This window comes from Xyrauchen texanus, chromosome 13 (genome assembly GCF_025860055.1).
Source record: "Xyrauchen texanus isolate HMW12.3.18 chromosome 13, RBS_HiC_50CHRs, whole genome shotgun sequence".
NCBI classification, from domain to species: domain Eukaryota; kingdom Metazoa; phylum Chordata; class Actinopteri; order Cypriniformes; family Catostomidae; genus Xyrauchen; species Xyrauchen texanus.
Genome location: NC_068288.1, coordinates 40,672,657 through 40,700,541, shown reverse-complemented (window position 1 = coordinate 40,700,541; position 27,885 = coordinate 40,672,657). Strand labels below are relative to the sequence as shown.

Sequence of the window (27,885 nt, the reverse complement as noted above, 5' to 3'; positions counted from 1 at the left end):
CACGGAAATTAATTGTTCAAAAAGTGTGGAAACCTTGATGGAATTCTTTCTCTTTCTCTCGCATTACAAGTACATACTGTAGAACTGTGCAGGTGACTTCTCTGAGGTCATATGGCTATCTACAGCAGGATTTGTGACTGCTGGTGTCATGCGTGGAATGCCAGTGATTGCTGTTGTCACTGCCTGTTGTTTTGGTCTCTAGCTTACTATTTTAAGAGGTTAGCATCTGCACTCTTTAGGATCCCTCATCAACATACAAATCAAAGGTGAGTCATTCTTAAAGGAATAGTTCATCCAAAAATGAAAATTCATATTGTTCCAAAACTGTATGACTTTTTATCTTTGACTCCTTTTGTGAGTTCCAAACATTCTGAAAAATATTTTTTGGGTGAACTATCCTTTTAAGAGGTGAAAATGACTTTCTAGCTTTCTATTAAAATAAAAGCCCCAGCACACTTCCTACTAAACCAAAGAACGAATGGGTGTGACATCATTTAGAACACAGTTTGGCCAAAAAGAAGGTGTTTTTGAGTTTGTTTAGGTGGCTTGTAACAGCTCCCCAGGGCAAACTTTCAGGAATATTTCTTACCGGCTGTTGAGCACCTTCTTACTGCCAGTGGTTCACGTCATCTGTATATGTGACCTGGAGCTCCACCTAATTTCATGCCAACATCAAATTCCCGTTCAGTCAGTTGAACATTTTTATTTTGCTGATAATGTACTCACTCTCAAGCCATCCAAGAGTTCCTTTTTTCATCAGAACAGAATTTAAGATTTGTAGGATTTCATTTCAGGCCTCCTTTAAACAATGCAAGTGAATGTACTCCATTTTTTTGTATTTGATTTTTTATGGTGCATCAAAATAATCCACATGACTCCAGTCGATAAATAAAGTTCTTCTGAACCCAAACAATTGATCATTTTTAGAAACAAAACAATACATATATACTTTTTATCCACAAATGTACACTTCTGTACATATCTGTGATGCACGCTTATGAGAGGGATGACGTAAGATTGTTGGTAATGTTACTCGTCACGTGGAGGAGGAGGCAGGAAGCGCGTCATTATTTACAAGAGAAACTTGCACAGACCAAGCAAAACTATATAAAATAAAATACATTCTAATTTGCTAAATAATAATAATAATAATAAAAAATAAAAAAAAAACATTACTGCAGTAAATAACCATACTTTATTTCGGAGCAATGCCATCTTCATCTGCTTGTGCTTTTTCATTCGCAGAAATATATAGGCTATATGACTGTCAGGAATTCAAGTCCCACAAGTTATAGTTAGTGAAACCAAGTGCGAGAGCATTTACTGAGATTTACAGGATTCACAGGGTTTACACAGTGAGATCAATGGTACAGGTGATATCACACAGAAGAGAAGCTTCACAAACTGAAGAAGAGGTAACATCCGAAACAGCAGTGTAAACACAAAATAGATATCGACGAAGATTAAGAGCAAAAACAGACAGATGAATAAACAATGCGCGAGAGCAGCGTGGTCAAACTAGAGTCCTTTGTAGTAGACTTGACAGTGAAGTGGCGTGAAGGTGAGTTATTTACGCAGGCAGCGATGAGCGAGTGAATTGAGTGCAGGTGCGGTGAATTAGAAATTGTGTGATGAGAAGCGGAGCGCTGAGGGAGGTGCAGAACCCAAGGGAGGCGTGACAATGACAAAGTTTTCACACATGCCTGAGTTCGCTGGAAAAACAATACGGGCACAGCCGATGAATTCAGATATTGGCCCTTTGTTTCTTTTGATGGTCTGAAATCCTCAGGGGTAAAATGTTCACTGCACACCCTCCAGTATTTGAGAGAAGGTAGGGGTGTACTGATATCCAGGTTCAGCGCAATAAGCCAGAGCTTCAATCGCTCATGATCATGTATAGGCTATCGAGAAAAAGTTAATATTTTTCCTGGCTTGCATTTCCTTTGTGGTTTCTGAAGGTTGATGTACCATTTTGAACAATACACTTATACAAATTCAAATCTACAGCAAAGACAATTAAACTTTTGTACAGTGCTGCTTCTCTTGTAAACAATGGCATGCTTCCTGCCTCCTCCTCCACGCGTGACCTTACCAACGAGCTTACGTCATCCCTCTCATAAGCATCTGCCACAGAGATGTACAGAAGTAAACCTTTGCAGTTAAAAAGTGTATAAGTATTGTTTTATTTCTAAAAATAATCAATCGTTTGGATTCAGAAGAACTTTATTTGTTGACTGGAGTCGTGTGGTTATTTTGATCCACCCTAAATATGCATTTTGGACCATCAAAAGTAGTAGTGTAAAAAGGAGTACATTCACTTGCGTTGTTTAAAGGAGGAGGCCTGAAATTAAATCCTAAAAATCTTAAATTCTGTTTTGATGAAGAAAGAAACTCAGATACGTCTTGGATGGCCTGAGGGTGAGTAAATTATCAGCAAATTTTCATTTTTGGGTGAACTATTGCTTTAAGATCAGTCAACATGAACACACCGACGTGTCGAGTTATTAGCGAGCTGTTGCAAATTTACCAACAAACTGTATGATCGTTTGTGCAGAAACATTTTCCAAGACCATGTCATGCAATTTTTTTGTTTAAATAGTCTAAAAAATGAATTAAATCTGCTCAAAAACTCTTAAGTGACTATTCACTCTGTTGTTTATACGCTGTGCCATTCACTCATGTGCCGTCTGCGGCCGAAATCCATTCACACATCTGCCCATAGTGAGATATGCCATCATCTATATCTATTTTTTATCTGTATTCTACCCATTAACACTCTTTCATACACTCATCTTTGCAGTATCAGCGTCATCATAAATTACAATAACAGAGTGTATACAGTTATCTACTGTATATATTATTTTTAATTATCATATAGTTAAAACAGCTTCTTTTATTGATCTTGTGTGAATTTTACTCAAAGAATGAGGCATAAAGTCATTGATAACACCATAGTTGACAAGCTATAATTGTTAATGTTTTACATGTAGTCTTCAGCGTCCTCATATTTAAATGAACCTCTAAATGCCTCCCCCTGCAGCGTGGCGACTGTCTGAATGTTTGCAAACAGTATGTCGTTGCTCAACTGTTTCGAACTTCTTTTTTAGCTCTGAGCGAAGAACGAAGGAGCACTTCCCCATAAGTGTGCCATGGCTTTTAAAACCTGAACCTGTCAGGTTTTAGGACCTGTGGCTTCCCCTTCTCAGAGGCACAAAGTCAGACCTCAAGCTCTAACTACCACAGCAATCAATTTCTCAACAAAAGGAGCTGCTTTGCACTGGGTGCATTATGTTCCCCCATTTCTGGTGACTCAGGATTATATATTGGAAAAAAGTGGAATATTGGAACGTGTTATTAAGATATCATCTGATCAACTTTCTAAAGTGATAGAAACTCAAGAAGAAGAGGAGAGAGGTAAGAGAGTTTGAGAACACATCAATGCATGTATCCTAATACTTTACTGATGCATCCAACACATTACATTCTAAAAAGTATAAAAATGTTTAGTTAAGTTAATGAGCTATTTCTACCTGTTCTAACCCTTAAATGACTTTCATTGGTGTAATTTAATGTAGTTAGGTTGATTAAGCCATTATAAATAATATTTTTGACTGGAGTAAAACCAGTTCATTTAGATGTAACCAAGCACACATTGTAAAAAGTGGTGACCTGCAATTGTTATCTTAAGGAGCTAACTGTACTTGATCTAACCCTTAAAATTAGTACATTGGTGTAACCTAATATATTCAGGTATATTCCGTAATGTAATAATATTTTATATGTAATGATATTCTGTGCATTTTTAGGATATTTGACAAAAACGAAATAGGTATCTAATATGCTTGCATTCTTTTAAAAACTTGAACTTTATTTGAATAACCTTGGTGATTAGTTTAACCTTGGTTCACATTTAAGTTTTAGACTAAAAATATATCTTTGACTGATTTCTCAAATTCTTGTATCTTATCTGAATAAGAACATACTTTTATTTCTCATTTTTCTACTCAATTTTATATTATTCTTTTCATGTCATACCGAAAAGAATTGGAATTTTTACAGCCACAGTTTATAAAGGTAATTGTGTGTATAAAGTTTATGACCATGCCTGAAGGGGATATACCTGGGTTCACAGACCACAGGGGCCATCACCAATTCCATTTGTCCCTTTTTGTGAGGGGCTTAAAGGGTCTCCCCTCCCTTTAAACTTCAGGATCATCAGGTTACAATTGTGTTACCGGCCATAGCGGTGCTTTGAGCTGTAGCACACATGCACATACACACATGACTCATGTTACCTCTAGTCATATAGTCGTTGGATGTAAGCATCAGGTCAGAATACCTTCCATATCTTTCATATTATGAAAGTCTGCACAAACTTTCAGCACTCAGCTATTTTTTATCATTTCTTTCAGTGCTATAATGCAAAGATGACTGTAGCCATCTCAGGTACCCACATCACTCATTACTGATTCATGAGTACAACTCATTACACAACTTAATATGCTTGCTATATGCATGAAAGGCAACAAGGAGGCATGCCAACTTTGTTTGAAAGGAAAGTGGAAGTTCTACTCAGTTACTTGACATAAAAATGGAGAAATAATTATTTTTAAGGGGTGGTTCACCCAAAAATGAAATTTCTGTTATCATTTACTCAGCCTCATGTAGTTCCAAACCCGTGCTTCACTCTAATGCGTTTATGAACACAACTCAACACACTTACTCAGTGTGGAGCGGAGGGGGGCTGGGCCGGGTCGGAATATTGCGCGCCCGGTCCCCAATCGGCCTGATGAGGCGCGCAAGGGATAAAGGCGGCCGGTGACGATGGTTTGAGAGAGAGAGAATTACAGGCATGTCCGTCATGTGTGTTTATGTTTGTGCTTTTGGTTTAAGTTTCTCATTAAAATATTATTTATGTTGACAAGCCGGTTCTCGCCTCCTCCTTGCCCATCCTTTAACTGTGTTACATTGGTGCCGAAACCCGGGAAAACTTTATCCCAGTCATGGAAGGTAATCGCCCCATAGAGTCCTCCCAGCTGGCGGAGGTCCTCCAGTCCCTCGCTGTGATGCATCAGAGCCACCAACAGTCCCTGGTTGAGCTCCGGCAGGACCAGGATCGTCGGTTCTTTGAGATCATGCGGGCTCAAGCAGAGGATCGGCTTGCGATCCGGAGTCTTCTCGGCCATGAGGCCGATCCAGCCCCAGCCGCGACCCCGGACCCCCCGCGCCTCATCAGGCCGATTGGGGACCGGGCGCACGATATTCCGACCCGGCCCCGCCCCCTTCCGCTCCACACTCAACAAAACCTATTGTTTTCCAAAACACCTAATTCTAACCAGATGGGACTATTGACTAATGAGGACTATTGACAATAAAATGTAGAAATCTGAGAAATCAAGTCGGAACAGTGTGTTTACTGAACGCAACTCATTTTCTCACTGAAGCTCCGTAACGCAAAGGGATAAATACACAATCACACACATACACAAGTCAAAGTTACTTTATGAATCGCATCCTTATTCAGTCTGTTACGATTGTTTATATTCATGCGGTACTCCAGTTGTTATTTTGCCGATCTCCACATAACAGGGAAGAGAGAGAAATTTGGAATGAGCCGGGATGCCTCCCCACTACATCCTAAACCGATGTGTTTGTGACAGAGCTCCGGCTGAAGAGAACGAGACCTCAAGCACAACATTCAGTAGGTGTGTGACACCCTCGGCCAAAATGTAAAGGTGCTTTCAGTAGTTTGGAGACAATAATTTTTTTTCCCCACATTAACGAATGAACAGTGGCATTTCAGGGTCATTATTTAGTGTGGGGCAAAAACAATCACTTCACAATCAATTATTTTTGACTGATCACTGAAACATTGACAAATAATTCCAAATTCTGTCACAGATATGCTTCTAATGTTACACTTTATGTTCATATTAAAGGTCTGCATGGGCCTTCTTATTTTGTTTGTTTTTTAATCCCCTTTTCTCCCAATTTTTAATGCCCAAATCCCACTACTTAGTAGGTCCTCGTGGTGGCGCAGTTACTCACCTCAATCCGGGTTGTGGAGGACAAGCCTCAGTTGCCTCCGTTTCTGAGACCATCAGTCCGCGCATATTATCACATGGTTCGTTGTGCATGACACTGCGGAGACTCCGCATATGGAGGCTCATGCTACTCTCCGCGATCCACGCACAACTTACCACGCACCCCATTGAGAGCAAGAACCACTAATCGTGACCACGAGGAGGTTACCCAATGTGACTCTACCCTCCCTAGCAACCAGGCCAATTTGGTAGCTTAGGAGACCTGGCTCAGCACACCCTGGATTCGAACTCGCCACCCCAGGGGGTGGTAGTCAGCGTCAATACTCGCTGAGCTACCCAGGCCCCCTGCATGGGCCTTAAAATGAAACCCGAACCCAACCTGAACCCGAGACCCCACCCGACCCGAACAATACCATCAGATTTTAAGCCCGAACCAGAAATCACTTAGTATCTAATATCTTCTCCTAGCAAGTACTGTTGCAATAGGCTGTATTTCATGTAAGCATATAGGCAACATTTGTAACAGTACTGAAATAGTAAACATACACAGTTTTAACAAGGCACAACAGCCCCTTAGTACACTAGAGCTGAAGGGGAAAAAAGCATTGACTTACCGTTTATTTCATGAAACTTCACTTGGTGCAGAACAATCTGGAATAAAATTAAGCAATGCAACAGTATGCAGCCTGAACTTGTTTAGAATGTTGAATCTTTGAAACAACTGCGCTAAAAACAGTACAAAAAATAAAACAGAGCGCAGGTGTCTCAACATCCATTTCTGAAAATTATAAATTCTTTTTAACTTTACACAGTTTTTATAATGTGCCGGTCCTGTGCGTGAAGCTGAAGAAAAAGCGAGACGTGGTGCAGATGTCAAAGACCTTCGTCCAGCATGTATTTACTTGGAAAACAATGGGAAAACAGAACAGACGTGTGCAAAAATATTTTCGGTGTGAATGGCCCCTAACTTGTCCATTTGCACGTGTCTGTGAGTGAGAGCGAGTGTGCGAAACAAGTTTGGAAAGCCTGTTAATTTTTTCATTCATTACAAACCCGACCCGAACCCGAAGAGCTACTTGAAAAACTGACCGTACCTGGCCCAAAATCCATTGCGTTCCCAGGTTGTCGAGTTGCAGACCTCTAGTTCACATCAAGGACTATGAAGTTCTGTGAACATGTGCATGTGTGTATGCACTTTATCCGGCAATGTTGAAAAACCTAATTTTTTGCTCAGTGGTTGATTGACAGGTAGAAGTTTCACACTATAGCTCATTGGTTTCACCGGACTCAAACAAGGGGATCTATCTGTCATAACTTCTGTCATTTATGTGCCATTATAATGGATGCTACATCCCTCAATGCTCTAGTACTTATAAAAGGAAAACAAGTATGACTGATAAAAATTTATAATTTTTACAGAGAGTGATGAATAAATACTTTTTTGTAGTGCAATCTCGGAACATTATGCCACACAATCATTCTTAATGATTTAATCTAAGCAGAAACACTACTAAGACTTGCACATCCACGTCAAAAACCTCAAGTGACCATGAAAGTAAACCACAAATAGGCACATTGTCAATGGTGGTGCATTATAATGGACATAAAACATGTTTAAGTTACAGAAAATATATTATTTCTTAAAATACATTCATGATGCTGCCATGCAGTTTGCACAACAGCGGCGGCGCTTAGCCCCACTTGCCCCAAATGTACAGGCATGGCTGCAAATTCATTGTTTTTGTGAAGTTTGATCATTTACACTCACATGAGATGAAGACTGTACTCATAATAGTTTTCTATAAAAAGTGTTTTTTTTTTACATGGTGCGGGTCACCCCCTTCAATGTGGGACAAAGGGGACAGATATTATAAGATTTTATCTTCTTTCTGCTCCCTTTTGCACATGGGAATTTAAATTATGTAAAGAAGAAAATGAAATGTTTTGTGTTTTACCATGGAGCAATAAAATAATAAAAAAAATAATAAAAATATATGAATGAATGTGTTTCACCGTGTTGAAATTACATGACCCGCAGTTTCACTAAACGTTGAAGAAGAGAATCCTCGCACTAATTGGCTGCCGCCAGTCTAGATAAACTTGACTATGCTTAGAAAAGTGTTGTTTGGTGATGCGAAGAGCGAAAAGAACACAATGTAGCATACTTATTTATTGTGCTTTTGCAGCGGAGATAATGGGAGATCCGGTTGCTGTACTGCCGAAGAAGCAAAAAAAGGTCTGAAGCAACTTGTTTCAAGCAAGAAGACAGATAGACCAGCAAAGTCAAAAAACTAGAGTAAACATCGGTAACGATAAGGCATCTACATCTTCATTTGTGTAGTGCAAAATAGCTTGGCACATTGATTGTTGAGGATTTTGTGTAAACCATGACTTTGGTTGCTTGGAAACAAAATTAGTTAGTTAAAAACAGTATTCATGGATATCCTAAATTTTATCATTAAAAACAATTTTAATCTTTCCTTTAACTTTACATTCTGTATCGCTTGATAATGAGGTTAATTTTCAGAGATTAAGTTGTGAAGTGGCGAAGAAGAACTTAATCACCACAATCCTTTTACTGAATAAAAAGCTGTCAGATAAGAAGCTGGATTCAGCCTCGCCTTTTACTGCATGCTGGGTCTCATGACCATACACACTGAAGGAAATTGACCTTATTTGGCTGCAGTGGGTCCAGGGGTGTCGTGGATCAAGGTGTCACCATCACTTTAGCTGAGCCATGATATGCCATAATTACGCTTAAATTGCATGTGATAACGTCGACTCTGATTTTGGTTAAGCTTTCCACTAAAAAGCTAAAATATGAATAAAATAATCAAAAGCGAAATCTAAAATAAAATGTACAATCTTGCATTCTATATTGCGTGAAGTCATATATACTTAAACTACATATAAATGTATATATTAAGATGCCCCCTTCTCGGTTACTTAATATCTTTTTCAGTATTCAGTTCATTACGCTTGTATGTCGTCAAAAGTCTGGCAAGCAAAAAAATAAACAAATTAATTTACAAGCCAATGGTGATTCTTTCTCCAATGTGTCTGTAGAGGGTTGCTGGTTAATATTGGGATTTTGATTGCACAAAAAAGACTAATCTGAAATTTTACTAAATTTTACTAAATCTTGCTGCTTTCAAGTCTGTGCCTGTTACACTGAACCAGTTTTAAAAACTATAATCTAGTTAATCAGTAATCTGCCGTTTCACCACCGTAGTTATCACTATCGGCAAAATCCACTATCGGTCGACCTCTAGTATTGAGTTCTGAAAGTGAAAGTATGTTTTCATGATACAAAAAACTCTTTTATCTCAAAAGATCAAGGAAAATGACATCTTTAAACAGTAGAGGTGCAAGACTTGCTTACATTTGACTCTACTTGGCCAGATGTTTATGCAGGCCTTTTACTACATAGAAAGCCAAGACCATGGACTGTGATGTTTTCCAGACGCTTAACACATTTCTGTCTTCACACAATAAACACAACAGGTTGTCTTTTTTCCTTTAACATTGATCAAAGTTCTTTTGCCATTTCTCTGAGTACGGACAATGATTGGGTAGGAGAAGCAGATTCTTTATCAGCCAAGTGATCTCTACTAGTGGCCTACTGAGCAAACATTTTAAAAGCAGCTGCAGGCGACGTACATCCGGCAAAGATTTGGGAGTATATAAAGGTGTGAATCTTTCAAATAATTGTCTGCATACAGAATAGAGAAATCACTCTAGAACTGACACAAAATGTGGCACTAATAACCAGACCGACAGTTTGGAGTCTCATGGGTGTAAGCAAGAAACATGCATGGCTTTAAACGCTTAAATCACTTGTTGTTAGCTATTACTGAAGAAACATTAGTGACAGGTGATATATTGTCATACAGCCATTTTTTGTAAACCTCAGTCAACAAAAGTGCTGTGTTTGATTATGCTTGTTAAGCGGCTGTTTTTAAACAGCATGCCATATCTGGACTGTAATGTATGGGTTGTTCGAGATCTTCTATGCACCAGATTCCAGCCAAGGGGATTGTAGTCTATCTACCCCCTTTCCCACAACCATTAAAGGATTTTCAGGGGGTTTACAATGTCAGCCTTAAAGGGGGTTATTGGTGATGACCCTAGGGTTTCCTTTGAGCCAGGGATTACCTGAAGAATAACAAGAGAAATGGGGCAAAAAAAAAGAAAAGAAAAGGCAGCCCAGGGGCAGGTCTGTGAAAGAAAATACCCTCAGAGGTGGAGGAGAACTGAGGTGTGATTATCATGACTCAGACTAAATAGAAATTAACAGCTGGATTTGTCAAAATTGTTTCAAGAGGTGTTTGAACCAAGGACAGAGACCACCACAGTGTTGGGGAAATTGGTTTGAAACAAATGCTTGAAACTAACAAGCTACTCATGACTTAAAAATGTATTTAATTATAGTTACCCTACTCTTTTGAAGAAAAAAAAGCGGTTAAGCTGCACCTCAAGCTACAAACAAAAATTAACTGACTACATTTAAGCTATTTAAAGGTGCAATATATTTTAAAATATATGCTTTACTATTCATATAATTAATAATTTGATCAGAGCATTACTTCTCTTGCTCGATAACAATGAAGGCTTCTAAATAATCTTGGTTAGTGTGACAGTAAACTACTGATTAAGAAAATGATTTTTCTTTCTCCCACTGAATATTAGAAGACAGAGAGACGAAAAAAACATACTTTGTTTACTGTATGACAAATTTCAAGCTTATGCCAAATGGGACTTCTGTGTTCTTTGGAAGTTATCAACGCAGTAGTGTATAACAGTTGAGGGGCAATTTCTGTCTCCTTTCCCTATGAAGAACACAGCCACGGTGCTTTAAAGTGTCCTAACATGTGGTTTCAATTCAAAAGCACTACAATAAATACATCTCTGAATGTATGCCGTCAGTCCCCATAGAGTTCTAAATCGGATTTTTATACGTAAACTATCCAGAATATTTACCATTTCTCCTCTCAAATAGTTTCCAGAGATGCAGGTGTTTGCCCATGAAATATTCTCTGGCACATCCTTTCATCCATGCTCTGTAAACTATCAGAACATGGCGGAGGCCTTTATCCTGGCTCGGAATTCGGCCAACCTTTGTAGCTGCAGAGCGGTAGTGTTTTTAAGGACTTGAACTTATAATTCCCCTGCAGCTTAGATATCAGATCTGACATAACAAGCTCATACAGTAGATGCTATACAATTGTAATACCATTTCTTGCTTGGTGTTTATTATGTCAGTGGAATGCACCTGTAGGGAAAACATTTTATGTACCATTGAATCCAAATAAGACAAAATTATTCGCTCTTAGCATGTTCAAGACTTAGTTTGAACTAAAGCAATCTGATCTTGCTCTACTTGGCAGGTAGCTGTTGTAAATGGTTGTAAATCAGTGTTTCACCTTCCTCATGTATTCCTGGATCGGTATCAGCCCCGCTACTGACGTTTTTAAATGGATCGGGTAAAGGTACGACAAGCCCGATCCAAATCCGATACTGTGTGTTAGTCATGTTCGTTACTGTCAAGCTCCAAAACTAACATAAAAGAAACATTAAAATACCATTAAAGTAGTTCATATGACTTGTGCATTTTACTCAAAGCCACTTAAAGACATGTGAATCACAAAAGGCTGTGTTTAATACACACACTCGCAGCTATTTTTAGCTTTCACGCGGTGTGCAATATTTGAGCGCTACTCATGAACAACATCTCAGATGTAGATGCTCAAAAGTTCGATTCACTTATAATATGCATTTAGAAGGCACTGGAGGGGATTTTTTTTTTTTTTTTACCAGAATTTGTATAAGAAGCAAATTAAACTACTGTGAACTTGCCTACAAACAGACACATAAAGGACTCCCTGGAGAGTTCAGAATGTCAAAATAAAAGCATAAGGGTTTAAAAGTTAAAGGTGCACGATTGAGATATAGTACTATATATTACTAATATAATATATTATTATTATTTTTATTTGTTTACAAATGATAATAATACTTAAGTTGAATGGGTTCCAAAAAAACTTCTTACAACTAAATTGAACAAAAAAGAGATCTGAATTTCTGAAAAGAAAATACAAAATAATAATAATAATAATAATAATAATAATAATAATAAACTGCTTCTTTTCTACTGATGACTTATACTGTTAATTTTGCTGCTATATTATCCAGTATACTAGTATCAATAAAGTTTTTCTTAATAAGCTATAAATTTATATTGAAATAATGTGTAGTTAAAGGTTTGTGGTTCTTTACACAATAAAGAGCACACCCAATTATTTCCACACAATAATGTAAAGATATTCTATACTGATTATGCAAAAAAACAATACTGGTAACGGATTGGGATCGATATCGGCTAATACTGAGATTTCCGATATCGGAATCGTATCAGAAGAGAAAAAGTGGTATCGGTGCATTCCACATTTATTACAGATAGACAGTATTCACACCCTCTTGCATTTGTAATCAGCATTAGTTCATTTACTGTAAACCTGATGTGATTTAAAGAGATAGTTCACCCAAAAATTCAAATTCTGCCATCATTTACAGTACTTCTTGGTCTTTATAATCTTTAATTAAAATGCAATAACTTGCTCATCCTCTGTATTGCCTAACCTTCTGGATGGCATCCCAAATCCCTTCTGCTTTTCATGTTTTTCCTTCCAACTTCCTGGCTTTTTTCTGTTATGTAATGCCCATTTTTCACAATCGAGTCATTTCCCAATGGATAATATTTAATCCTGCCTTACATTTTTGGTAACTACAAGATTAGGATTAAGGAAATGAAATGGTATTGCGAATGGCATTTCATGTCGACTTGAACCGTGTTTATTTTACTTATGAAAGAGGGATCTTTTTCAAAGTGACAAGGATTTATATGCACCACCCAAACATTGGAACACATTTCAATATTTAGAGGAGCTGAAGACAGTTGTATACAGCCACCATGAGGCACAGTGTAAATCAGAACATCTGGGAGGAACTGTGAAGAAAACAACAAGGGCTGGGATTCTCTATATGACCGCTAACCACAAAGCCTCAGGCCCATGGTTGTGAACCACACAGCAAAGCCAGTCTGTTTGATCCCCATTGCACCAAATGCCCAACAGCCTTTGCCCTTATTTTTCCAAGCGAGTTTTTGCTTGTTGATAGATGTGAAGATAATCATTAAAGAGCTTTATTATGTCTGACCACAAAGAAACAATGAAGCTAGTTTTGTAAAGTGACAACTTTAAGGAGTACTTAAAATGTTAGCAGTGGGCTGAATTGAGTAATCCACTATGGCTTGGGCTCTCCTATCAACATGCTTTGAGCAAGGATTTTTTGCATAATTATGCATTTCAGTCTTCCAGGAAAATGTAAAATACTGATTATTCATCTTGCACTCAGGGGTGTATACAAATTGGTATCCAATGTTATGCTCTGTAGAATAAGCATGTCCATCCCCCTATTACCACCTGCGCCTGACTAGCAATAGCAATATGAAGGAACAAGCCCTTCAATATGTCCCGCCCATTCATCCTTTTTCAAAAGGAAATATGTAGCCTGGTCTTGTGAACATTAAGTGACCCAGCAATTTTTTGGCAAAATGAAATGACATGCATATTACACGTTTGGCTACGGTTTCCCAGTTAAATGTCCAGCAGGGGGTGCCAAAAGTGAGTGAAATGTATCATAACATTAAATGGTTTTAATGGGTAAAACGTACCTTCCTGACCTAAAACTTGAACCTAAACCTAACCAATAGTGCCCTAAATGCAAATGAGAGGTAGACACAAAGAAGACATCCTTACCCTTAACTAACATTTAAACTTAACTTATAGTGTCCAAAAACAAAATGAGAAATGAAAAGCACATTTTCTGAAACAACCTTGTCAACTTGCGTTGCTTAGACATATTGGAGCAATACCAAGGTGAAATGTCCACCGAGTGGTGCTAATAGCGAGTTAAATGTTCTCCCAAACAGACGAGGCTTTTAAAGATTAATGCTCTATTGAGTTTTAAAACAACAAAACTGATCTTCCTACCCTAAACCTTCAACCTAACTAATAGTGTCAAGGAAAAGAAAATGTAAGATGAAAAATGCAACTGCTGAAGCAACCACTTCATTTTGCAGTACTTTTATGACAATTTTAACTAATGCGTCATCTTGCATGTTCTTTAGAACTGGTACCCCTGTCCTTTGCACCATGCAATTGGATGTATGATTCAAACGTTAAAAGATATTATATTTTAATATAACTTACAAGTCATGCACTAAAGTATGAGTGCTTCGATGTCAACCAATAGTATTGTGTGAGGAACAGGGCGAAAAGTGTTTCTGAATTGACAATCTGCCATTTAACTATTGATTTGTGTGAAAGATAATAAAAGTCATTGTTGTAGAAGTGCCTTGAGCGTTCGTTTTACTAGGATATCTGCAATAGGTACCACGGGCCAATAATTATGCAAAAATGTCTGTATAGAAACACGTTTCTACATGTATGAGACTCGCTTGACAAGTAAACTTTGTGAGGAGAGAAAATGAGAACAACAAAAAGAAAAGTCATCTTATAAAAATATGTATTTTTATACTCAACATAATTTGATTGCAATTATGACAAACGTTGTTGGTTGCCGCAACACTGTTTTAAGCTTAATTATTACATTACACATTCTGGTAAGTGTACTTTTCTAACACTTTCAAATGATATCTAATATAAGTGCATCCGCAGCTACTAGTCATTTACGAATGTGTCACACTTGAGAAGAGAGGCTGATGAGAGTTTATTGTAATGATAAAGTGTTCGTTTTTAGCTTGTTAGCATTTTGGCTCCATTAGCATAGTTCCAATATATGTAGTCTTACACAAAGACCGACAAGAGATAACCCAGAGCTGGGCTGGACTGGTAATCTGGCATACCAGGCATTTTCCCGGTGGGCCTATGCATTTTTGGGCCGATCAGGGGCGGAATGTCCATCGGGAGAACCTAGCGGGTCGGTGATTCGGGCACGATATGCACCGAATGGGCTGCGATAAGCAACAACGAGCCGCCGCGTTATGCAGAACAGACAGTGAACAACCCAATTTCTCTTCCCAGTCCAACCCTGACCCAGAAATGTTGTTTTGTTCACGTGCAGTGGAATTGGCTGCTGTGGCCGGTAACTATTTCTGTTTTTGAACAGTTAGTGTAGCCATAAACAAGACCAAAGCCAGACAAAGATATCAACTCTGCATTCCAAAATGGCTCTTCTCCACCCAAGATAATTACTCTGAAGCATACAATTGTAATCTTACCGTGTCACCATAGTTACCAAACACGGCTTAAAGTGTACGATGAGTCTGTCCAGGTTGAACCCATGAGCTGCAACAGTTTATTTAAATACCTCTGGTATGCCTGTTTTCTTCAGCTATGTGTCCTATGGTTAGAATGTCCAAGTGTTTATTTCAGAACCTTTAACAATTCACACTTAAATGTTCCTGATGTCCTTTCGATCTTTCACTGGTATCTGGAGACTTGCTTGTAAAGCCGGTCCTCACCTGCCAAAAGTTGTGAAACAGTGTAAATACAGTATGCCTTTTGTCCTAGCCAAGGGATTCTTAAAGCTCTGCACTGCAAAAAGTTGATAAAATATGCACTGTATTGGATCCTGTATTACACCCCTCCATGGACATTTCACCAAGATAATAGAGCTCCCAACAACAGTTACCGCTTTGTCCACTGGGGGCAGTGTTTCGTATTTTGGTAAGCACAGACTGATTCAGCTGAAGTAAACTCCATTGCTTTAAATTTACATTAGTTTTTAAATGTTGAAACAATAGATGTAGTGTTAAAAAGTCAAAAATTATTTGACACTATCTGTTTGTCAATCTTTGGTGGAACATGTCCATAATTAAAGGAATGTTTTGGGTTCAGAACAAGTTCAGCTCAATCAACAACATTTGTTGCATAATGTTGATTACCACAAAAAAAAATATCAATCTTATCACACTAAATTTATGTTAACATAAATAATTTTTAGTCTTGTGGCTTTACTTTTTATACGTTTATATTGCAAAGTTTATGAATTCCACTGTAAGTACGTTACTGTCAATGTGACTTGCTTAAAAAAAAAGAAAATAGGGATGCTATTTTTAATTTTTGTTTTGAATGCAATGAAATTCATCAGTTTTAAAGTGTAGCTTAAGGGTCCAAATACTATACAATTCAGATTTAAAAGAATAACCTCATTCTTGATAATATGCCTTTAAATAAAGTGCATTTAGGTCACATTGCTCTGTTTGGTCTCAAATCTGGCTACACAATAGGGAAAATATTTTTACTTTTTCCTAACCCTCTAAAGACCTGTGGATTCTGGTCAGAAGATCCAACACATCTGTTTTAGATTGAAACAGCCTGACAGAAGTGTCCAGCTTGTCTTTATGTCTGCGATTTCCCAGTAGTTACACAATAACCGTAATACAGTAACTGGAGTACATAGACATTTACAGATAGAAACAGGAGGGCTGTCAAGAAAATTGGACACTTGACAGTTGGTCTAAATTGCCTGCTATTATCCTTTTTAGCTAGCTTCCGCTGAATAACGTCAAGAGGGCAAACAAAAGACATCTTGGGTTCTGGATTCCAAGCATGCTGGAGCTAGCCTGTAGCACTAAATCCTACAGAGGTATTTACATGGCCAAAAGCATCAATTCAATCAATTTATTCCTTTTATTAATTCACTGTGAATAGATTGGTACTGTATTTAGCCTTCCCAATTATAGTTGTTGGTTAAGTTAACTGTCAGTTACACTAGAATTCAAGTACATTTACTACAAGAACACTAGGTCATTTATAAGAATTGAAGGGTGTGGCAGGGTGGAGGGTGGGGCCGGGTCGGGATTCTGCACACCCGGCCCCTAATCAGGCTACTCAAGCCTCAGAGATGGATAAAGGCCAACTGGAAGCTGCACTGTGACAGAGAGAGAGATTTACGGACAGCTGTCTGACACCTTTGTGTGTTTTATTTATATCATCAAGCCGGTTCTCGCCTCCTCCTTTCAATTAATCCCTTTACACAAAGGTGTCGGACAGCTATCCGTAAATCTCTCTCTCTCGCACTGCAGTCTCCAGTCGTCCTTTATCCCTCTCTGAGGCTTAGTTCACTTAAAAATGTAAATGTATTTACTGTATGACTTTCTTTCTTCTGTGGAACATGAAAAGAGATGTTAGGTAGAATGACAGCCTCAGGCCACATATGTCCTTTTTACTAATATGTTTAACATTTGAAAACTCAGTGTCAGCATGTCGTTGTTTTCCAAAGTATGCTGTTATGGAGAGAATTTTTGAAAGTCTAAGTTTTCAGTGCCATTCGAGTGTGGATGAGAGCCATAAATGTAGCTAAATGAATGTGTTTTCAAATGAAAACATTTTAGTGTGGACATCAGTCACCATTCACTTTTTATTGCAAAATGCTTTCCAACTCACTGTCAGTTGGCCTTCCATTTAATGTAGTCTGACGTAATAGTTTTAGGAGACCACAAGGGGGTGATATAACATCACACCAGACGAGAAGCACCGCGTCGCAGGTAGGATAAGTTGTCACCATACACAAAAAGTTACAAAGGTTTCTGTATTTCTTCAAGAATAAACAACGTGACGTTGATGCGTTTGCAGGTTAGTGTATGAAACTGGTATAACTGCGCAAACTGAGCGATTAGAAATGGCAATGTTTATTATGCAATTTCTCTGTAAGTAGCATTTAATAGGTTTCATATAAGCTGTCAAACCACAAAAAGACTTGTAACTGAAAATACATAGTTTAGGCTATATGAAAGAAACATATACACAATATATCCTCCAGTGATGCTAGAGTAGATAATATATGTCATTTGTTAATGATTTGGGGCAAATTTAGAGTAGACCTATTTCATCTGAATTTTTTTTTATTATAGATAGATAATCATCTGGAAAACTTTCTGATTATTGATGCATGAAAATGGCATCAATCCAAAACATTTATTTTTTAAATGAAAACATAACAGAGTTACTTTTTTGTATCCACGTTCCTCTGAGATAAATCATCGTTCTATCGCTGTCCAAGTAAATTACATAACTTACGTTTTTCATTGAGAGAATTTGTTGAAATAGTTAAATAACACAGCTGGTGGTTGCTGGAAAAGGTGGAGGAGCTCAGGCTTTGCCTCTGGGAGATGCGAGTAATATTTTATCTTGATGTCTTCACATTTCAGCACGATTCTCTTCTCTCAGAGGCAAATGCAACCCATTTTCTTTAGTCTGAAAAGTCTCAGATGTGTTTTTGGAAAGGAAACATAAAAAAATTATCATTGTGGGACCATTGCATTGGATGTTCCCTGTTCACCCACATGTTAGTTTTGTATGCATTGACCATTAAATGGGTTACTTATTTTATGAAGTACCCTTTTGAACATTGTAACGTTTAAAAAATGAATATGCTATATATAAGGAGGACAACTTTCTATTAAAGGCTACCAAACTGTGAGAAATCAGATTGACTTCTTTTTTGTTTTTGTTGTTTCACCACCTAAACTGATGCCATTTCGTGAAGAAAGATGGAATTAAGGAACTGCATTTTGTTAGTTTAAGGGATTACAAAAGAATACTAACAGGATGGAAAGTAAAATTGAGTGCAGGCCTCTGGTTAAGTCAGATATAGAAAGAGGTGTTCAGTGCATTCTATTGTCCTTGTCCACACAGGAAGAGTAGGTAGTTTATCCTGACTATGTTCAACTAAATAAGGGCTTTTTCCCTGAATAATTATGTGTATGATACCGTAGTTTAGCACATTAATGGTGTTTTTTTTTTAACTGAATAAAAACTTTTGCTTTTAGGTTATTCAGAGTTTCATTGCTTTTCATTGTAGATTCTTTACATCTGAGATAATTCAGTACATTAAATAATATAAGAATATCGTAAATCTGTGTTTCTCATGGAATGCAAGGTTTGGTTTTGGGTCATGTGTGAATTTCGTAGGGGACAACCATGATGAAATCTTTAAAACACATTGCTTTCATTATCACCTCTAACATTCATTTCAAGCCGAAAACTGCCAAAAGCCATAATAAATATATAATTTGGTGCTTAATTATACATGTCTTTAGGTTATTCATTTGTGCAGGTGTTTAATTATGCAAAAGATAATGGATAAATGTTTCCCGTTTCAGTGATGTTACTCTTGGTCAACGGGGGGTCACAAAATCTTATAGTGAAATCGGAAACAGAAGGTTGACTTTTTTTAAGCAAAAATTGGTGTGTGCTTTCCGAAATTTAAAACACTGCGTGGTAAGTGTTGTTGGGTGTGTGTGCACGTGTGAGCTCCATTTTTCTGGTGAAATGTCCACGGATGGGTGCCAAAATCAAGCTGTGATGCTTGATCTTTTTAGCAGCATAGGATGTAATATAGTGAAGAGGAATGCATATTTTTAAGAACCTTCCATTCCAAACCCTAAACTTACACCTAACCATCATTGGAGTAAAAACATAATGTTCGAGGGGAAAAATGCAATCTCCGAATCACGCTTGTCACTTTGCGAATGCGAACGCGATTACTTCATGGTTTCAACGTGGGATCCGAACACAAGTCTCCCTCACAGTTGACACAACACACTTCTGGTTACATGCATGAGCTGATGCAAAAATGTCTGATGGGAGATGGCGCTTATTGTTGAGTCGGCATGATGTGGCCAATCTTAGGTTTCTGGAACTCTTGGAAACATGATGCCAACTTCCCGTGTGATCAAGTTGCATGAAACGTCACTAAGGGCCAAAGGACTACTTTAAGAAATACTGGTGTCCAAAAAGAATACTGTACATACAAACACAGTAATAAGTGAAATGTTTGAATTTTATGGCAATAATAGGCCGCAATCATTTGAATTTGCATCCAAGAAAATATGAGTGCTGTTTGCCTGCGCATCACTCGTTGCCAGATTGCTAGAGTGTTATGAATGGTTGCCAGGGTGTTTCAATGTAGTTGCTAAGGTGTTCTGAGTGGTTGCTTGCTGGCTCAAAAGCACCCACCCACAAGTCTTTATGAAATTCTGGTTCCTAAACATGTTGGAGCCCTTTTTGCTGATGCATGCCAAGTCAAGTATGATTGCAAATGTTAAGAGAACATGAGATGAGCTCATAATTTTTGTATAGTTGCTAAAATGGAGTTGGGGCTTTTAGTCAAATGGGTCTTTTATGGATGTCCAGTTTCACAGTTACAATTCTAGAAACATGGCTAAATATATTGCCCCATCTGGATGTTTTCGATCATGTAAAAGTGATCAGTCTTTCACACTATTTCACAATAGACCTTGTCCAAGCACAGCCATCTGGATGTGTGAATGTACTTACTCATGGTACTCATGTGTGGGGGAGTGTGCCATGTCCCTGGTTGGTTTTTATTAACGATCATAAATTTGTCTTTGAAGCATTGATAAACTAATAATGACAATGAAATATCTTCTCAGTCATCTTCTCAATACATTATTTATTATGGTCTAAACAGCTACATCATTTTGTGTGAGCCAATGTACCACTATTATAAGGTCTTTCATAGTTATATATACCCTAACATATTTTCTCTTATAACTGTACCAATCATAAAGCCCTTATACTGTCAGAATGATTACCCTGTGAATTCAGCAACAGTAGGTCGAAAGTTTTGCTCCTGAAATCGATCTGTTCTTACCAAAAATGGAAGCACTGCCCCTAGCAGCTAAAGCTGGAAGTGTTGTTGAACATATGGACACATGTGAGCTCCAGTTTCTGGGAGAAATGAGAGCACTGAGCACTTAATAATCTAATGCAGTCAACAGGAACAGACCTTATTTACAGCAGTGCCATCTTTGATTTTTAATGGGAATGACAACAAGGCTGTGAGGGATAGACGTACATTGTCTTCAATGGGCTTTACTGCAGTTTGAAGTGTTTTTGGATCATTCCGTGGACAAAACATTGATAAATTATCAGTCCAAAAACATTCAGTATACAAAGAACTCCAGACAACATGAGTTGTGGAAAATCAGATGTGATCTAGGAGCTTTAAAGAGCTTTATACTCTTTGTGTCAATGAAGAGATGGTAAGTCTATCCCTCACAAGTATGATATTTCAGTTGAAAATGGCTCTTTTGACTTGGACCAGTCAGCAAGCAACTGGGAGCTTTGTAGCGTGGTGCAAACATGCCCGGCGTTTAACCTCATCCCACACCACGATGTTTGTCATTATATTTATGCAGTGTGACAGGTTCTTGTAAAAGTATGTACATTCTAGCACAACTACAGCTCCTGTGCAAGTCTTCAGTTTGCACTAAAGTTGATGCACCAAAGTCCATAGGCCTAGGGCCAGCACAAAGCCATGCTTCATCCCTAAGCTCCGCCACACATCAGTGCTTAGAGAAAGCTGCCCTCCAGGCAGTGGAATTCATAGCCCTGTTGAGGCTGAAGATAAGGCTGTGTGTATGTGTGGTTTGGAAGGGCTCACATTACAAACCTAAACCCATGCCACCCAGGAGCTGTTACCATATGAGAGCACACTGTTTTGAAAGGAGAGCACCGCCTGGCTTGGCTCTCTGTGTCAGAATGATAACACTGCCTATGCCAGATGGAACGTGTTAAATTGTCTCTATCACAGCTAATGAGTTTGAGGTCAGTGGCTGAGGGTTTCAAACCACCTCCGCAAAGCCACACAAACAAGAGATGCAATCCAAAGCAATTTCCCTAAAAAAGAAGAATTTGCTTCAGGTTTTTTACAGTATGTTGTGTCATTTGGATAGTTTGGGTGTTGGGTATAAATTGAAGAGTGTCAAATTTGGTCTTTGGTCTGGTTAATTTGTCTTTGCAAATAAGACCATACGTACTGTACATATTTATGTAACTGCTCCCAACATCTCACTGGGCAGATGAAGCATATCATCCCATAGGAAAGAAACATGACAATTAGATCACTTTATTATATCAATTGCTTCTCCTTGATAGCAGTGCGATCAAACTGATTTTCTGCTTCTCAGAAAAAGTCTGAGCATGTGATTAGGTGAAATGACAAAGCTGTCCATGATCAATAATTATATGCAAACAATATTAAAAATATTGAGCTTTCTTTATAATTTTTTTTACTAATTTCCAGGGGAGCTGGAACCAGAAGATGCCACGCTGGTCGATACATGTACCATGAAGAGCAGAGGAGATCTACACTAAAGCTAGACAGGAGAAAACAGTTCACCTGAACACATTTCACAGGTAAACACACTAATCTCTAAAGCATAAGATTAAATGCATAAAATACCAGTCCTTATGTTTTCAGAAAAGTAAAACACAGGCTACAACTTAAAATTTCTCCAATTTTTTCTATACATTATGATGTTATGATGCCTGATTTTACTTTAAACATATTGTATTTTTGGTAGGGCTGTCGATTTAACACGTTAATAACGTGCGATTAATTTGACAGAAATTAACGCGTTAAAAAAATTAACGCACTTTAATCGCAATGCTTAACTGAGAAATTCAAGCTTGTAGTACCACCTGTTTACTGCAGAGGGCAGTAATTGAAATTTCAGCTGTGTGAGCAACGCACAGTTTATACAGTGAAGAAAACAATTTCTTGCGTTCAAAACACTTTATGGAGCGCAAATGCGATCTTTAAGGGATCTTAATATGTGTTTAAAGATTGAGTATTAAACTATATTTTAACTTGACACAGTGACCTAAACATTTTATTTTTATGACGCAACACACCCCAGACGCGACACAAGCGTGTCTGACGCAGGTCGTATGGTCTTTACCTCATGCATATTTAATTACCAAAGAGGTTAAGGATGTGTCCTTTAAACTGTTACACCATTTTTACCCAGTCAATCTTTATTTAAGAAACATGCTCCCTGAAATAGATCCACTTTGCTCCTTCTGTAATGCTGTGATGAAAAGTTTGTTTGTTTGTACATACCTCTATTTTAACTGGTTTCTCTTTGCTTTATAAAGACGTTTTATTTGGTTTTCACAGATTTAACCTAAACAAACCCTCACAATAAATCTCCAACTGACAAATTCACTTGTGAAATGGATTGCTGTGAACTGTATGCCAATGATTGATTTAAGATCAATAATATGGTAATAAACAATACATTGTATTCTAAAGCCACTTTTATATTGTCTTATCAATGATGAACTCTTCTGCTACAAGAATGTAATGCATTTTAATTATCTGAATATTTGTTTATTTTATATATATAAATATATAAAATTTATATATATATATATATATATATATATATATATATATATATATATAAATTTTAAATAAATTTGATTATGTATACATTTTCATAAAATAGGCCATTACCTAAAAATAATGACTGGTTATTTTCATCCATCCATCCATCCATCCATCCATCCATCCAGTCAACTGCTTATCCTGTGTACAGGGTCGCGGGGGGCTGGAGCCTATCCCAGCTAACATTGGGCGAAAGGCGGGGGACACCCTGGACAGGTCGCCAGTCCATCGCAGGGCCACACATACACTCACACTCACCTCCACATCCACACCTAGGGCAATTTTTTTGGAGACACCAATTAACCTAGCCTGCATGTCTTTTGGATGGTGGGAGGAAGCCGGAGTACCCGGAGAGAACCCACGCAGACACGGGGAGAACATGCAAACTCCACACAGAAAGGCCGGGGCAACCAGGGTTTGAACCCACGACCTTCTTGCTGTGAGGCGACAGTGCTAACCGCTGCACCACCGTGCCGCCCCTACTGGTTATTTTAACTGCCAAAATTTCTATATAGGTGCATACTTAAAAAAAAAAAAATCCAAACAAATTAGAGTGTTTTTGTTTATTACCCACAGCAAATGTAATTTTATTCTCTGTTGTTTTCAGGTCACATTGAGCCCATGCGGTGGTCCTGGCTAGCCCTGCTGCTCTTGTCCTGCAGCCAGATGTTTGCCCAACGCCCAGGTGACATCTGCCCACAAAACACCAACAACGAACAGGATGTAGCACCCAACTCTGTGCCAACTGTGGATCCTAAACTCTTCAATAAGAGAAGGTATCGCTCACCCCGTGTTCTGTTCAGTGAGCAACCACCTGATTCAGAGCCCGCTGGGCAGCAAGACACAAGGAGCAGGACGAAGAGGAAAGTGGGACAACCTCAACACCGCGGAGTTTACTCCGTTTGCGAGAGTATTAGCCTTTGGATTGGCAATAAAACCAAAGCTACGGACATCTCTGGCAATGAGGTTACAGTCTTGCCGGACGTAAAAATCAACAACGTTAATAAAAAGCAGTACTTTTTTGAGACAACGTGCAGCAGTGTCCGGGCCGGTGGATCGGAGTGTTTGGGAATCGATGCGCGGCATTGGAACTCATATTGTACCAATTCACACACATTTGTGAGGGCATTGACTTCATTTAATAACCTAGTGGCTTGGAGACTAATTCGGATTAATGTAGCCTGTGTGTGTGTGCTCAGCCGAAAATCATGGAGACAATGACAAACTGACTGCTTCTTTAGTCTAAATCTATGCCAATGTCAGCCTCATAATATCTGACTTGATCATTCAAAATCATTTGTGTGATACCGAATTGATGTCGTATTTATCATGTGCACACTATTAATGACAACAGACCATCGAAGGAGGAAATACTGTATATGATGTGCTTTTTCTCATTGAAAACTACAATGGACTTGGCAAATGTTTCTCTATTCTTTATGAATTTTTTCTTTTGGAATACTTGTTTTACTCTGCAGCAATATGAGAACTTGTGGTGGTTTCTTGATAGGGCCACAGGTGTATACATTGTTGTTTGTTGTCATTGTTATTTATTAAAGCATTATTGCCCAGTTTATTGTGGGGTACCAAGTGTATAGTAGCTTGCCGAAGCTACAGCCTCATCATTGGAGAAAACAGTACATTCAGTCATTTTAATGGAACATTCAGGGTTAAATAGATCTTAAAGGGCAAGTTCACATAACAATTATAATTCTCTCATCATTTACTCCCCCTCATGTCATCTCAAACTTGTATGACTTTCTTTTGTTGAACTCAAATGAAGATATTATGAAAGATGTACTGAATGAGGTGTTTTTGTCCAGACAATGTATCAACCACTTGAGTCTTGTGGATTACTTTAGAATATCTTTGTATAACATGGCTTAAGGGTGAGCAAATGATTAAAGAATCTCCATCAACCGCAACTGTGCCATTGCGTCAATTTACACAGAAACTTATTTTGACTCATAATAATCATATTTATATGAGATTCAAATATACAAATTTTGTGTGGCTGTACCGATACCCGATTATTTAGAGCAACGTCTGCCAATAACGATAGTTTGATTGTTCGCGTTGTAGAGTTATTGTGTTTTTCCGTGTTTCCAATGTGTTTTTCCATTCCCTTATATAATAAGCACTGATTATTGCCTGATTTTAAACAAGCAGCCGATGTCTGATAGTACAGATAATTACTTTTATCGGCCAAAACCGATGTATCGGTGAATCTTTAATAATATTAATAATAATAATTATAATTTTGTTTACTATAAAATATTGCTTCCCCTACGATAAATTTTTTGGTAACAAAAAATACATTTACAGTAATATATTTACAATGGAAGTCAAAAACATCATATACAGTACAAGTACAACCATACACTGTACATAACAAACCAGCATCATGATAACTAGGACAAAGTCATAGATCCAAGCTTTGAACTAGTTATAAATTGTAACCCCAGTTACTTTTTATTGGTATCCGTGCAAGAATACCAGGAAGGGACATGGGAGGTTTTTTTCAAAATATGTGAAAATTCAATGGAAGTGAATGGGCACTAAACACTAAAATACACATTATTTCAAAAGTATTGCCACAATACATAAACAGTAAATGTGTTAACATGATTTTAGTGTAATAATATTGCTTACTAACATATCTGCATAAAGTTGTATCCAAAACCAGGATTTCAAGGTTTTGTTGTCATGACGACAAGGACATAACTTTACACAGATAGGGTTGAAAAGAAATTTAATCTCACTAAATCCATGTTAACACATATAATGTATACATCTTTTGGCAATACTTTTGAAACTGTGTGCTTTTTAGCGTTTATGGACTGGCCCCATTCAATTCCACTGTAAATGCGTTACAGTAACCGCGATTTTTGCTGCTTCTTTTATTGATAAATAAGGGATGAGTCCTTAATTCTTACACATGGCCTCATCTTACAGGAGTTATAGAAAATCTTTCATATTTTTATTATCTTGATGTGAAAACGATGCGACTCAGGCATGACCTGACCTCCATACGTCAGGCTAAGAAAGTCAACAGATGAGCCGAGATGTCAGATACACTAAAGAAGTCATAGAATTTGTTAAAAGTGTTCATGAGGCCAATCTCACATTTATTATTTTATTTTCTCCACAATTTGGCATGCCCAATTCCCAATGCACTCTTAAGTCCTCGTGGTGGCATAATGGCTCGCCTCAATCCGGATGGTGGAGGACGAATCTTGCTTCTGCTTCTGAGAACGTCAATCTTCGCAGCTTATCACGTGGCTTGCGTTACTGCGGAGACCTAGTGCTTGTGGAGGCTTCACGTTATTCTCCGTGGCATCCACGTACAAATCACCACGTGCCCCACCAAGAGCAAACCACATTATAGCGATCACGAGGAGGTTAACCCAACATGACTCTACCCACCCTAACAACCAGGCCAATTGGTTGCTTAGGAAGCCTGACTGGAGTCACTCAGTATGCCCTGGATTCAAACGTGCGACTCCAGGTGTGGTAGTCAGAGTCTTTACTTGCTGAGCTACCCAAGCCCCACCAATCTCACATTTTAACAGATGGTGTGCCTCTCACACCAGAGGAACAACACATGGAAAAGGCCTTACATTGGAATGTTTTAGATGTTTCAGCGTGATGCTTAGAAAAATGGCCTGGCAAGTAAAATTCCTTAAAAGCCAATTCTAGCAACCAAAAACAGGTGTTTTGCTCAAATCAGGCTGTTGAATACATTTGTTTATGCAGCGCATGGAAACCTTAAAAAAAAAAAGATGGATTGTGGTGTGTTAAACCCAGGTTTGATTGTGTAAACAAAGGGTGACGACATGCCAAAGGTCAGGTGCATGACCAGATGATGAAGTCATGTCTGGATTCCTGCAATCCTCTGGCTTGGGTCTGTGGGGTCAAAAGTTAAATTTAGGGTGGAATAATGGACTGGATTGTTAGGTTTGCATATCCTTCATCAGCATGTATATAGTGTAAAAGTGAGGGTCAAGCAATCACTTTCAAAATAATTTTCACACAGTTTCTCTTGCTAATTAGCTCAGGATACTTTATGGCCAACAGTAATTCCAAACAGCTATGTATACTCAACAATTTCAAAGCTCTGATGAAGAATGGGAGAGAATTTTCCATGTCAATAGAATAAACAATCATGCCTCGCTCTTGATTGTTTGTAGGATAGTTCCCTATGGACAGTCTGCTGTGACAAATCCAAGAGCCCCATCCTTTTATTTAATTCACAAAGAATATTAATAGGATTAATGAACTGTGGGTTGTACTGACATACCATGGAGATTTCAAACAAGGAAATGCCTTCCTTCAGCATGCCTGGCTAATGTAAGAGGGTATTTAGACATTTTGAACAGTTAAGTGTCTACAGTAAACGGTAATGGGTGAAATTATGCAAACAATTCAAAAACAAATATCTGTCGCCCCCTAGTGCTTAATTGTCATGCCTACACTTAAGCGTTGCTGTTTTCGTTTCCCTTCTAAAAGTCAGAAGAGTGAGAATTTAAATCGATTCAAGATATTACGTCACTCATAA

General features: G+C 38.1%; 1 protein-coding gene across 3 annotated transcripts; it reads left to right on the top strand.

The window, feature by feature from the left end:
• The first annotated feature begins 3,265 nt into the window (after nt 1–3,265).
• On the top strand, nt 3,266–25,146 carry LOC127654254 (nerve growth factor-like). Of its 3 annotated transcripts, XM_052141367.1 has the most exons (4): nt 3,266–3,414; nt 22,182–22,294; nt 23,479–23,842; nt 23,935–25,146. In XM_052141367.1, the coding sequence occupies exon 4, from the start codon at nt 23,949–23,951 to the stop codon at nt 24,546–24,548; it is 600 nt and encodes a 199-aa protein (XP_051997327.1). In that variant the 5' UTR covers nt 3,266–3,414; nt 22,182–22,294; nt 23,479–23,842; nt 23,935–23,948; the 3' UTR covers nt 24,549–25,146. The 3 variants fall into 3 exon arrangements, with proteins under 3 accessions (XP_051997327.1, XP_051997329.1, XP_051997328.1); XM_052141369.1 differs by lacking the exon at nt 23,479–23,842; XM_052141368.1 differs by lacking the exons at nt 3,266–3,414; nt 22,182–22,294 and adding an exon at nt 22,312–23,164.
• The last annotated feature ends 2,739 nt before the right edge of the window (nt 25,147–27,885 follow it).

Bases quoted from the DNA above. Each gene is read 5' to 3' on its own strand.
- LOC127654254 (XM_052141369.1), top strand. From the start codon at position 23,949: ATGCGGTGGTCCTGGCTAGCCCTGCTGCTCTTGTCCTGCAGCCAGATG.